General features: G+C 42.8%; 1 protein-coding gene across 1 annotated transcript; it reads left to right on the top strand.

Annotated features, from left to right (window-relative positions):
- Positions 1–1,153: 1,153 nt before the first annotated feature.
- Positions 1,154–8,074, top strand: LSM6 (LSM6 homolog, U6 small nuclear RNA and mRNA degradation associated). Its single transcript, XM_087737069.1, has 4 exons — positions 1,154–1,287; positions 2,796–2,908; positions 6,386–6,499; positions 7,892–8,074. Exons 2-4 carry the CDS (start codon positions 2,815–2,817, stop codon positions 7,924–7,926), a joined length of 243 nt encoding a protein of 80 aa, XP_087593195.1. The 5' UTR covers positions 1,154–1,287; positions 2,796–2,814; the 3' UTR covers positions 7,927–8,074.
- Positions 8,075–14,164: the final 6,090 nt, after the last annotated feature.

Raw genomic sequence — 14,164 nt, 5'->3', positions numbered from 1 at the left:
ATTGTCATGAAAATTTACCAGCCCAGTCTTTATCATGTAGATCGATAACAATGAAAACCAGAATACTCCCTTATCAAAATATTACACACTGAAGCCAGGCGGCCAAATAAAACTTTGCAAGCCTGCTCCCCGGAGTAACTATTTTACGTTCCTTTTCTGCTCCAAGTACTAGACATAATCAAGCACAGTTGGATGCTCCCGATTAACATGACAGTTGCCTGGGAACACGAGCACAACGTGGCCCAACTTTCCCGGCCGTGCTTGTGCTGGAAGTCTGGGACAGTCAGGTGAACTAAGTTGGGTTTGCAGACCTTGCCTCTTAAAGCCTTTTAGCCTAAGCTTTGTGGAAAAAAAATGTTACTGGGTACGTGGTCAAAAAGAGAAGATAAATAACATCGGAAGGAGGAGAGAATACAAATCCGTGTTCTGAAAAGGCATAGTACGTTTTCTTCATATCACGAGAATTAAAAGAGTTTCACCAAGATACTAAATCAGTAATGGAAGAATAAGAAAAAATCCAGTCCAGAAGCTTTCACAGCTGATTAACTCCTGCCATGGTACTAAATCCCTTAAAAAAAAAAAAAAAAAGAAGTATTTTCCAGATATTAGGGGACAGCTGGGTGGAAGGGGAAAAGATGGGTGAGAATATGGGGAGAAGCGGAAGACAAAAGTTCAGCTTCTTGTTGTGCCATGTTCTTTCCAGGTGACATTTGGAAAAAGAATCAAAAAAAAATTAAAAAATCCCTAATTCATCTGTAAAACAAACTGAGCAACACTTTGCTATCTAGTTCTGGTAAGGAGACCTACACTGACAGCTGCGAGACGGTCACCTATTTCTCTCATAAGGCCTGTGTAAGACAAGATCATTAATAGGATCTCATTATAGTAGAATACATACTGGATCATGTAATTTTCCCATAAGAAATCGATGAGACGTTATTTGGGTGTAAGGGCAAGCAAGGGGAAACCGGAGTTTAGCTACTGAAGAGCCCACGGGTGAACCCCTGGCGGCACAGCCTGAGGGGTTTTGGGGTGTTCGATGAGAAATCAATAGCGATTTTTCCGTCGCTGCCGGGGCGAGGGCGGGACGAGCCCCCGCCTCCTCCGGCAGCGGCGGCCGCCGCTGCCGGAGGAGGCGGGGGCTCGTCCCGCCAAGTCCCCGCCCGCCGCGTACCGCACTCCCGGCTCGGTTTGTCCCTGCCGCCGCGCCGTAGCGGGGCCTGTGGTGATTGGGCGCCAACGCGAAGGGCGGCGAGAGCCGGGAAGGGGAGCGGGAGGCGGCGGAGGGTGAGTGGGGGGCCGGCCCGGGGCCTGGCCCGCGGGGAGGGGACCGGGAGCGGGGTCCTGTGTGGGGTGTGTGGCCTCCGCCGCGTGCGTGGCCGTTACTGGTGGCCGTTGCAGCCGTTGCTTTTTCCCTGTTTTTTGTGTTTTTTTTTTTTTTTTTGTTTTTTTTTTGTTTTTTTTTTTAAATAAGCGGCACTAAAGCTTCACATTGCGCCTGGGGTTTCTGTCAGGGACGTTTGTCGAAAGACGTTTCGCGTCGTTGTAGCTGGTTTTGAACAGGCAGGCTTTGCAACGGCCCGTAAAACCGGAGCGTGGTTCCCGTCGGGAGGGCGGGTGAGCAGGTGGGGTGGTGGGGCAGCACCTACCCTTCAAAACGTGCTTATTTTAGGATCATAGAATCGTTAAGGTTGGAAAAGACCCTTGAGATCATCGAGTCCAACCGTTAACCTAGCACTGCCAAGTCCACCACTAAACCATGTCCTCGAGCACTATCCGTTCTTTAAATACCTCCAGCGATGGGGACTCAACCACTTCCCTGGGCAGCCTGTTCCAATGCTCGACCACCCTTTTGGTGAAGAAGTTTTGCCTTATATCTAACCTAAACTTCCTCTGGCGCAGCTTTCTTTTTCCAGGAAAGCTTCGGCTATAAAGTGCTACGTTACCGAGCCCTACGGTGCCGGCATCGCGGGCGACGTGTGTTGATAGGAAAACCAGTGAGGATCCTTGCATGGCTGGAATAGCTTATCGCAATTCGCCGCAGAAAGCAAGCAACAAAAAGTTGTCACCGTACTAGCTGCCAGCATTAGCACTGTTTTCTACCATTGACTTAAAATGCAGAATAACTGTTACTTAGACAAAGTGACATAAAAGCAGAAGTTAAGCAATACAGACTGAGGGAGGGTCTCTTACCAAACTGTGTCTGTGTGCCCCACCATGAATTTTGAAATCACAGCATCTCTTCATGTCTCTCTACAACTTAATCACAAGCCTTAATTCTAAACTTAGTCTAACTTAACTGATTCATTTGAAAGCATCCTTTCAAATTTATCCTGTGCTCATATTTGTGAGCTGAGATCAAAAATCCTTCTCTTGCTGTTCTAGCATGGACTTCTGTGTATAGAGCATGTACTGACTTCTCCTCCACCCCCTGAAGATATGAACCACTTACTATGACTTAGCTCTCTAGTTTTAGTAAAACCATTTTAGCAAAAGGTGTTACTGAGAAGATGAGGCCTTTGGCTCTGTTGGAAGTTAACAAGATGCACAGCTGGGCAAAGGATTCTTATTAATAATTTCAGAAGCTATAAAAATGCCAAGAGGAGGTTTAATGCTATGGCTCTAGAAGCTCTGTCTCTCCACCTCCACCCTTAAGGTTTTGCTTTTATCTCCTTTGATATTTTCTCCTATTGAAAGCACTAAGCATCAGGGGACTGCCTGTCTCTACTGAGTGTTTAAAGACCATATGTGAGCATGTTGCTTATCCAAATGTTTTCTCTCACTTCTCTTCCCAGCTTACCAGAGAAGATCAAGATGAGTCTACGGAAGCAGACCCCTAGTGACTTTCTAAAACAAATCATTGGAAGGCCAGTTGTCGTAAAATTAAATTCTGGAGTTGATTATCGAGGTAAGTTCTCCATCTGTCTCTCACACTGAGTAAAGTCATTGTTTGGGGAGGCTGGAGCAGATGCATTGCTTTTGAAAAGCAAACCAGTGTGATCCAGAATCTTGGAGTATGTGAATATAGATCTCAGAATGGTGGCATTAAAAATAGAAAATCGGCTCTGGAGAAACTGATGAAAAGGAGGTTAATGGTGGATTTAGAGAGTAAAATTACTCATCTAAATCATTAGTGCCCTTAGTCACAGATGGTTAGACTAGAGTCTCGGGATGATTGAGTTTCTAAACTGATATTTGTAAAGATTGGCTGGAATTACAATTCCTGAAATGGCCAGGCAGTCCACTTTTCAGTGCTCAGATACCCTTGTTGGAACTACCCTTTTCTTCACCTTCCTGTTCTCCAATTCCTCGTATAGACCTTGGTCCAGAAAAGCTTCAAACAGTAAACTGTGCCATCAGTCATAAGCCTATTCTTACACAAAAGATGAAAGAGTTACTTACGTTCTTGGTTAAACAACTGCCTAGGCACCTGTTGGATCAAGGCTTACAGAGATACAGGAGAAAACTTAATGTGGCTTTTGCTGCTATATGCCCAGTTCATTTTAACACAGTCCAGCAGTTTTATTCCAGAACTCTTCAGCCTATCTGTATACCTTCTTGCACTGTATGTAGGATTATAGGGTTTTTTTTAACCAGTAAATTAAACTTCCCTGTTCAGTGAAATGTCCTGGTCCTGCTCCCATTAGGATAAGAGTATCGGCCTGTCCAATTTTTTTAGTAGTATCCAAACTTAATTAAAACTGTCATGTATCTCCTATTGTGCACAATTTAGACATTTTATTCTGGAATGATTTAAACATTATCGTCCTGCTACAGATCACTGCTTCAGATAGGTTTAATTCAATTTGCTCAGCTTGGCACTGGTGAGAGGAGACTTGTTTGTGCTGTGACAAGGAATCTTTGTATTATGACAGTTTTAAATTGTTATTGTTCACCGACAGAGCAAGCAGTGCCTTTTTATCCCTTCCTGTTCCTCTTTAGTGTCTTTCACCTGACAAAATTTGCAACCTGTCATTTCTTTGAGAACCACATTGTCTGAGCACTTCAGGTGGGGTTAGTAGCTTAAAAACTTCACTGCTTGTCATTGGTCTTTGGCCTCTGTCAATTCTTTCTTGCAGGAGCATGTAGCGACAGCTCATTAAAGTCAGTTGAAGCAAACCATCGTTTACCTAAAGGTACACACAAGGCAGGGCCAAGCCAGATTTGGTTTTTGGATGCAGTTTCTATTTGCTTTGAGAACATTGGTACCTTCAGCTCAGTAAGATCCATTTGTAACTGCTGCAGATAAATTACTCAACTTTCCCCTCAACAAGGCTGGTTTAACGTGCCAACAATCAGACCTACCAGGAATTGAACCATAGTTCCATTGAGCACCCTTATGTGTTACTGGATTTTTTTTCCCCTCTCTTCCTTATTTCCCTCTGCTCTCCTTCCTTCCCACTTGATGTGATCCTGCGGTTAAAAACCTGTATACTGTTCTCGTTTGAAAAATATGCACTCGGTTTGTTTTCTGCAGAAGTTTGACCAACATTTGTAAAAGCCAAACATTAAAAAAGCCAGCATTTTAGGCTTTTGTTGCAGATCTGTCTAGATTCTTCCCCTAGGCTGTGTTGCTAATTTGATGTCTGTACCTCCACCCCCTGAGCCACCATACGCACAAACGTGGCCTAATGCAAGTGTTGATGTGTAACCATAAAATCTCTTGAGTTGCTGCCAAGTGCTGTGCATGTCTAAGGGAAGAAACCCTGGGAAAGTAATCAGTGATAAATTAATATGTATGATTTCTATGTGTAGAGATGGATATGTACGTTAAAACATCTTTACATATAGATAAAGCAGATAAAATACTAGCCAGGATGGACAGTGACAGTATTTAATGCCATTAGCGGCTTGAGAGTAAACACAAAGAAAAGGAAGAAGAGAATGAAACAACCATGAATGCACTCTAGGAATAAGAGAGTTTGAAAATACTGCATTTATGGCCTACTGAGTGGTAGCTTAAGAAAATCCACACAGTCCAATTTTAATTCTGGACAAACATTTTTTTGTTTTCTATTGTTACATGGAGCACTTGGGATTACTGGAATGAAAAAGAGCTTGGACTTTGTTTGGTGTGGGTTTTTTGGTGCATTTAGTAACTCTTTGTGAGCAGTCAGTTTTTCCTATTTGTGTGGAAACAGAGGAAAGAAAACCATAAAGGAAAATCATAATCCTCAAACCATTACAAGTTGGCAGGAGAACTTGAATTCCTAATTATTTAATGGAAGATATTACAGTAATACTTCTGAAAAATGAGAACATGTCCCAGAGGAGGATTCTCAGGCTGGAGTTTTCTCCCCCTCCCCAAGTACAGCCAATACACTACATTTCAAGTTTTAATGCCAGGTAAATAAATCAGGTGTTTTTCAAACAGAGGAAAAAAATATTTTAGTAGCATTGTCTGTGTGTGCAAGGATGAAGTCAGGAACACACACATGCAAGATGGAGATAATTAATACAGCTTTTTACAAGTTGTTTTATGTGCACGATTAACAAATGAGATTGTATTCTCTAGGCAATTCTTTACATCTGTTAATCCCCACACTCAGTTCCTTACACAAATAGTCTGTTTGTTTATCGGGCAAGTTAAATTTGTAGACAGCCATGGTTCTGATCTTAAGGGTGGGTGTAGATGCCGAAGAGGGATTTTGAATGAAAAAATGCCATCATACTGCCAGCACGTAGGAAGTACTGTGTGAACAAGGTACGGCCTTCAACAGGGGCTGTGAGAAGCGAGAACATAAATACTTGTCTGAAATCAGTGCTGCTCAAATGCATATTTGCCCCATCAAAAGAACATCTAATATTACAAATGGCAGAGATTTTTTGTTGAGTTGCACTAATTAAAGAGCGTAATTTTATTTTTGGGAAGATTTCAGTGTCATCTGAAAACCCTTTGCCTGTTGAAAATGATGCAGAGTTTTGTTTACATCAAAACAGAGACTTGCAGCCAATGTTCTTCTAGATCGGTAAGCATGAAGATAAATATGAAAAAGTGCGTATGGTGTCCTGTATTAAAAGGGTTCTTTTTCAGCTATATCCTTCACAAGTTTTGATGAAAACTCAATTTACATAGCCTTGTCCTTAGGTTATCCAGTTACGCTTAATGTCACAGGTTCTTTACAGGTGTGTGGCTTTAAACACAAGTGAGAAGGGACAACTTAAACTTTCAAAGTGGAAATTGTCAATATTTTGAAAGTTGTGCCTTAATGACATGCTGCCATTCTTTGAAGAATACTCTGATCTACTGACTCATCTGGCCAAGCTTGGGCTTTTAGTTTGTTATGAAGATACTTTTTTTTCAGTACTATTCAAACACAATGTGTTTTTGTTTATTTTAATATAAGTTTCAGCTAATTCACTTTTAAACTGTCACTGTCTTCAGGTGTCCTGGCTTGCCTGGATGGGTATATGAATATAGCTCTGGAACAGACTGAAGAATACGTAAATGGACAGTTAAAGAACAAGTACGGGGACGCCTTTATCCGAGGAAATAATGGTAACTCCTCCTCCTTATGTTATTGCTCATTAGAAGATTGTGTTTTGAAATTTATTTCTGAACTTGAGGAGTGGCTGAGGTGTAAGCAAGCTACCTGTAAGAATACTAGTTTTAGGCTTTCTTGGAAAGCTCAACATATTTACTTTTTACAGTTTTACTTTTCAGTGTCTGTGCTTTTCTGCATTCCTGTGGCCCTTTTTGCCCCTGAACTTGAAGTTCATTTAGAGAAGCGTGCTCTTTTCTAGCCTTCCCTAGAGCTTATTTCCTGTCATTTGACAGGTTTACTCTTTTGCGCTTACTGCCTGCTTAGATGGCCTCTGCTCCATAGAAGTTTCTGTGTTTTGCTAGGCAAACTATTCTGTAAATTTATGATACAGTACAGACATTGATGGCACTGTAGTATTTTCTTGTGATGGCAGTTGTCCAGACCTGAATGAATGCTGTTCGTTAGTACTGGAGGCTATTTTCATCTTTATGAGTTTAAGATTTTACCACCAGTCAAGAAAAATCACTTGTACTTTACTGTTGAGCCTTTGAATATGTGAAGAGACTTGTAGAGAAGGTAAATGTAGCAGAGTTTGACCAAGTTACTTGAGAAGAAAATGGATGACAGGAAGGAGGGAGGGAATAAAAAGAGACAAGAACTGAATCCCATGTTATAACAAGAGTCAAAGAGAACATGGCACCAGTGTGAAAGAGTGTTTTGGGAGGAGAAATAACCCTTGAATGAGGCCAAATGCTTTTTGCAAGGAATTTGGATTATTATGCTAAGGAGGGCAGTGACATTGCAGCTGGAGAATCAATTATGGAAATAAGAATCTATTATAAAAGTTAAAACAAATGGATGAGAGGCAGGAGGCTGAAGAACTGGCTGACCAGAGAACTTAAGACATCCCAGGTTTAGGACCACGATGCAGTGTCATGTTGTGCATGGATCCGTTCGGGGGATATCGCTAGCCAAGCAGGTGGGAGGTGTCTGCTGCTTTGTAGGTAATCATTGGCTTTGCCCTAAGTGCTTGTGATTTCCAGCTTTTGTTGAAAGATCATAGCATTAGTGTCTGACACCCATAACTCTGCTGCTTAGAAACTCGCTCGTGCTTCCCTCAGTAATGCTGCAAGGTAGCTGGCTTTATTCTCCCGCTGTTCAGCCTGCATCTGCTGAGTGGAGTTTCGCTATGAATATAATAAATACTGAACCAAAGTAATACATAATGTGTAGGCTTGATAGCATTTCTTGAAACCTGGACAAAGTTTCCTGACTTTGTTCATGCTGAATGGGATTCATTACACTGTTGTTTTAGAAACCAGGGAAATAAGATGTATTAAATAAACAGGCTTCTGCACATTATTTACCAGGGCCCTCTTACGTGTGCCACTTTCTCCTTTTCGCAGTATTGTACATAAGCACACAGAAGAGGAGGATGTGAAGATGCCAGAAGGAGGCTGTTTTGTACTTGTGAACCTCTTTGAAGCGATGAGCCCTATTTGATTTGTAGTTAATAATCCACAGGTGAAATACACAAGTGTTTAAATATTTTGTTTTAAATAAATGTAAACCAGTGTAAACTTCCTGAATGTTTTTGTTTCAAAGCATTGCTTTGTTCCACTGTACAGAAAAAAAAAAATAAAGAGAAGCATGTAATAGTGCCACAAGACTAATTCAAAGCAACAGCTCGTTTAATTATGCTAACAGTTACAGAAATACTGATTGGAAGGTAAGCAGGCATGGAGTAATTGCAAATCACAGCCTTGTATTAATGGCAGAACAACAGTTTAACTGATGTTGGGAAGGGAAATGCTAATGTTTTGGTGACAATGACCTTGTCCCTTTTGGAAAACACAAGGTCAGCTTTAAATGCCAATCTAGTAAGAGTCATTGGGTAAAAAGTTCAGCTGTCCAAAAAATCTTGAATTGAGGATTGAATCAAGGGATGTAACAGTGACACTTCAACAGTTAAGGGTGGGGAAAGAATTGAATCACATGGAAGAACACCCCTAAGGGTGAAAAGAAAGCTCTGTGCCAGCTGAGGAAGTCAGTCACAGGTGAAGAGCTCTTAGTGTGTACACCAACACAGCTAGTAGCTGCTTCACCTCCTGCCTCTGTACCCCCCACCCTACCTCAGCTTGCAGTTACCTTTTTTTCCCCTGCATCTCTACCAAACACAGTGGACTTGTTCAATAAAAAGCAATTTTAACTAATATCTAAAGCTACGCCTGCAAACAGATTAGGAATCTACATGCCATATGTATCCTCTTCATACAGTTCACTTTTTTCTCCCATCCACTTCCCCCCCCCCCAACCTAGTACCATCTATATATTCTCTTTCTTTATGTGCTAGCCAGAAATGAGAACAAATACATTAAGCTGATAGTATGGGGTATGCATTACGGAGGGGGAACATCTGTGCAGGCAATGGAGTTAGAACTTGTTTGTTTATATTTTGCAACAATGCTCCCAGATAATCAAAGCCCAGTGGGTAAATCCAGCTCAGTTTTACATGGATACTTAGATCAATTTATAAAATATCTTTTCTCCTTTTACATGCAGTCAGCCAAGACAAAAACCCTGGACATTCAGATATTTCTTAGTCTGAGTGTTACTGCACTTAACATCCAGATATTCAGTGTGTTTTCTTGTTCCTCAGGACAAAGTTATACGTTAGGGTAATGTACCTCATGGTGAGGTTAGTTAGCCAATTTTTTTAAAATGAGTTTTCTGAAGCCCTGCTTTATTCTTTGGGCAGTTTATGGTGCCTCCAGGAACAAAAATACTTCTAGTTATGGATGGATAAACACAAGACAATTGTGTGAATTTAACGTTGGCCCGTTCTTTCCAAGTACCAGAAGCTCTAATGCAAGCAAGGAATAGTAACATTTCAGTTATCCAAGGGAGAGAATGTGGGTTGCAATTTTTTTTTTTTTTTTAAGCTCAAGGAATAATTCTAAATTATTTTGCAATCATTAGTTAACTTTTCCACATTGAACACTTCAGAAGCCACTACAGAACACAGAAACAGAGATGCTACTTTATGATATGCTTCAATAATTTATCATTTTCTGACAAGGGTTGAAAAGGGTCCAGGATGTAAGTACAAATCACCAACTTGTTCTTCTGTAAGTGACTTCTTTTAAAAAAAGGGAGATGTACCTCCAAGTGGAGCATACAGGTTTTCTTTTTTTTTTGGCAGGTTACTGTGTGCTTTCATTCCTGGAGACTGTCTAGGTTTTGGGTTTTTTTTATTTTAATATGGAGTTAGATTTTTTTTTTCCCCCCCTCTTCCTTCTCCACCTTTCTCCCCTCCTCCACCTACCCACCCACAGCAACACATTTTGCACAGACTTTGATTTACTCTCAAGAGTTTGCATTGCTAACTTTTTAAATGCAGTTCTGTTCCTACAAGTCTAGTTACAGAACATTTTCCAGTTGTGATCTGCTACTTCAGATGGTCTGATCACATACTAGACTCTGAACTTAGAAAATACCGTGTAGTTCACATGCTGAGGGGTTTTTTTAATGTATTCTAGATCATGAAGTCACTATTTACTGTGTGAGGTAGATAGGAAAATTTGCATTAGAGATGAGCTGTTGTAATTCTTATTCAAATTTCAAAAGTAGCTAAAGAAATTAATTCCCACAATCACTGACCTTTATGTACCTCTTACAAGATTTTTTTTCCCCCTTAATTCAGTTTTTAGCCCCTGTGTTTAAATCAAGTGAACATTTAAGCTTGACTTCAATTAGGCAGTCCAACATTTGGATGTAGTCTGTTTTGAGTTGGATAAAACATTCATCTTGGATTTATTTTACTTATCTTTTAGATTTTGTTTTGACTTACTGTATTCTGTAGGACAACATACCAGTTGCAAGTAAATCAGACACTGGCCGGACAGCTTTCAGAACAGCACATGGAACACTAGCCAAAGTTTAAGGTGAGGCATCCCATTATATATGTATGTAAACGTCAAAGCAGAATGGTGCATTTCACAAACTCTTGGTGCTTAAAAATGACTCAACCTGATTTATATCATCTTTATCCTATCAGGAGATACAAATACTCTCTTACAAATGCAATATGTCTTCACACACAAAAGACTGTATTAGATACTACGCTCATGTCCTTCACATTACCTCATTTACCACATCCTAATGCTCTTGCCCCAGTACCTGTCTATAAAACAGCTTTACTTGTGGATGAAGCTCGTCTAGATCAGGACTGACAATGAAACATTCCTTGAGCAACTTACAAGTGCTTGTCCATCACTTGTTTTAGAAGAATGCACCCAAAGGTAAGTAATCCAAAACTAACAAACAAAAATTAATTGAAGTTCAAAGACTAGAGCTGCATTCACATACATTGTTAGTACTTTAATGCAATGAGATTGCTTCATGAAACCAAGGCCGTTGAACCACTACCCCTCCCCCTTCCATGCATTCAGTTCACAGACAGACTCTAGGAAGAGCAGCGACTCTGGATTTGCTGCACCCCCACAGCCAGTGTAAGCCTCCTGCACTTGTAAAGCCAAACTAAGCCACATCTCCTTAAGCAAAAGCCTGGCTGGGAGCAGCAGCGCAGCATATCCTGTGGAAACCAGGGAAAGCAAGTCCAGAAGGAGGAGGCAAGTACTCACCGCATGCTGGAGCAGCCAGAGCCAGGTTACTACTGAGGCCTGCGGTGCCCTGCAGTGCCCCTATATAAAGGGAGCAGAGCATGCTAGGAAAGTTTTGCTTTAAAGGTATACACTTGCGACCACTCAGTTTTATAATTTGTTGCCACCTGGTTCCTTTGAGCTCAAAGGCAATCTAATGCAAACCACTCTGAACTCTATTTATCTGAGTTCTTTCTATCTTTTTCACGATGTTACAATGACCAAACAGCTACCCAGAGCCCTTCTGGGTACGACTTGCCCATTAAGTCCTAAGGCTCCTACCCAGCTCCAAAAACCAGCTGTGCCCCACAGCTGCAGATTTCAGCTGTGGTGTTCACGGTAGTCAAGAAAGCGTGGAAATGTTTGCAAAGTGATGGCCTTCGAACATTTGGCTGATGGTACCAAAGCAATGCCTGATCTTTAATATGCCAACCCACGTCCGTGGCCAGCTCCAGCCCCGTGTCGGTTTTGAAAGCAAACAGACTGGAGCCAGCAGTTTCAAAGTCTCAGGTTCCTGTGCCAACCTCTTCTCCAAGGCTGAGAAATCAGATGGGGGGAGGCTTTTCCTGAGCTGCTGTATTGATCCTGACCAAGGGACCCTTGAGTGTTTAGGAGTCAGTGATCCACACGGCAGCTTCGGGCTGGGCTGGGCTGCACGCCCAGCGTGGCCTTCAGCTCAGTTGGGCTGCACAAAGCCCTTGGCCACAGGACACCTCTGCCAGCTCACCGTAACAGCAGAGCTCGCAAGCAGCTCCCACTCGGTACCGCGATTGCACCGCCTGCCTGGCCTTGCCTTTATCTGACCGAGCAGCAACACATTCTCATGGGAACATCCCTTCTCATGAGAACATCCTTTAGAAAGAGGGTTGTTTTCTTGGAAGGAAATTATAAAATAACTCAAGTGCTGAAAAGGGAGAGCTGCTCTCCACAGACAGCGTTGCATCTGCTCTGTGCAGCACACCGTGGAAAAATCCATCTGGACTCCGTCCGATGCTACATGAATGTGGGGTGCCCAGCATCTGAAGGGATGTCCAATTACTTGCCATCTGTATTCCTTGTCTTGTTACAGCAGTCATTAAGCTATTTGTTGCTGGGCGTTTCTTATTGAGATCCAGAAAGAGCCTTGCACCCTCTCTCCCCTCCACCCCCTCCTCTAGTGCAGAACAGCTGCCCAGGTTGCAGTAGTTACGAAATTAAAAAGGGTTGTTTTGGGGGTTTTTTAGGCTGAATTTGCAAGGGAAGGAGGCTCACATTAATGCTGTGTATGTGTCAGTTCATTCCCAGCAGTAACGTTTGAATCCGCTGTCACACTTCAGTAAGTATGACGGAGGAATAGCAAGAATATTCAACTGGACAGAAATGGAAGGACCTGCCAGTACTTCTGCCAGCCTTCCGCCTAACCAGACATCAGAGAAACATCCTCTTTGCCCTGGTCTCCCCAAACACAGAGCCACAGACATGCACAGGCCAGCCCTGAGATGCCAGTTTGTAGGCATTGTTCTCCACTCTTCCTGTGGGACTGCCATGGGTTTTTACGGCTCTCCTACTGTGGGTTTTTAACTGCTCTGCTCTGCTCTTTGTTTTAAAGATGACCTGAAATATTCTTAAATAAGATGGTGCTGCCAGCTTTGTTGGTTTAATGATCAGTTCCTTGTAATCTGGACTCAACGAACTGTTGCCACCTTCAAAACTAACTGTTGCCACCTTCAAGCTCTCTACTTGATCAACCTAACCCCCCTCAACTTTGTTCACAGGACTCAGGTGGCTGCTAGCTGACTGGGAAGGACTTCTAACTCATTACGACCATTATTATCTTGCCGTAGCAAAGCATTTCTCAACCTGTCAATGAAGCAACCAGCTTGCTCTTGAGTGTCAGCTCTGGGTTGCTTACATCCATGCCAGTATTACACACTGATCTCTACTGCACCTGCTCCACGTCTGCTGTCCCTGTCGTGCCCCGATGATGTGGAGACGTAGAAGCAATCTGCAAGGAGAAAGTTTCTGCATCAAAGAGCCTGGAATGCTACTGGGTTTATAATCCTTCTGTGCACTTCATTGATGAAATTTCAAGTTATATGGTTTATAGTCTATCTATCTTAATTATCAAGCTATTACAGAGAATGCACAGTTTTTCCTAGTGCTATTTTAAAATCCCAACCGTAGTTTTTTTTCCTAAAAATCCACTACACAGATGCTGCTGAGAAAACAATAGGCAGGGTGTAAAAGTTGTCTTACATCCCTTTGCCAGCTTCCTACTAACAAAGAAATTTATGACAGGAAAAAGGCAAACCTCTCTCTAGTGACAGCAGTGCCACGTGGTCTTCGCCTGTCTGTCTGGGCCCCATCGTCAGAGCGATACGCAGAGCCTGGCTGAGCTCAAGTGACTCCAGCGGGTCAAAGCTCTGGCCAGAGAAGGCTGAGGCAATGCTGTCCTGGTGGGTGATGCAACCAGAGGCTGTATTTCTTATTGGAAACATCTGCCTGTCACTTAGCATTCGAACATGCAGTTTGAGGCTGCTGGTAGGTGCTTGTGTCACGGTAATGACTGTGACAGGCTTTTTGTATCTCTGAGGAGGAGACGGTTGTGACATTTTGTTTGAGCGAGGCTTTGAAGCCACTGAGGTCCTCTGCCTGAGAGCAGGCAGCGAGGATGAACTCTGCGCAAGGCTGTATTTCAGATCAGCCCAGCAATTAATGCTGCGTCCGTGCAGCTCTGCTGACTGATGCTGCTAAACCTGCATACGGCACTGCCCGGCAGCGCGTCCTGCCCTGCCCAGAGAGTGCCGCCAGCATCGGGAGCGCGCAGAGCCAGTTCAGCGCTGCGGTACATCCTGTGCTGTTAGAGATGGGTCAGGTCGGGGGTCTCATTTTTTTTAAGCTCTTCTCCCTTCTCCCCATAGCTTTGCACAGAGCTCCAGGGAGCACCAGACACCGCTGTTTCAGGATCTGCACTCTGCTGCTTTTCCCCCTTTTCCAGGTGGAAGCCACTGGAGAAATGGTCCTCACTGGAGCTGGCAT

Source organism: Nipponia nippon, unplaced genomic scaffold, assembly GCF_047370975.1.
Source record: "Nipponia nippon isolate SJK-2023a ecotype South Korea unplaced genomic scaffold, ASM4737097v1 scaffold_6, whole genome shotgun sequence".
Taxonomy (NCBI): domain Eukaryota; kingdom Metazoa; phylum Chordata; class Aves; order Pelecaniformes; family Threskiornithidae; genus Nipponia; species Nipponia nippon.
Note: the sequence above shows the minus strand (reverse complement) of the source record. Positions and strands in the feature narration are given on the sequence as shown.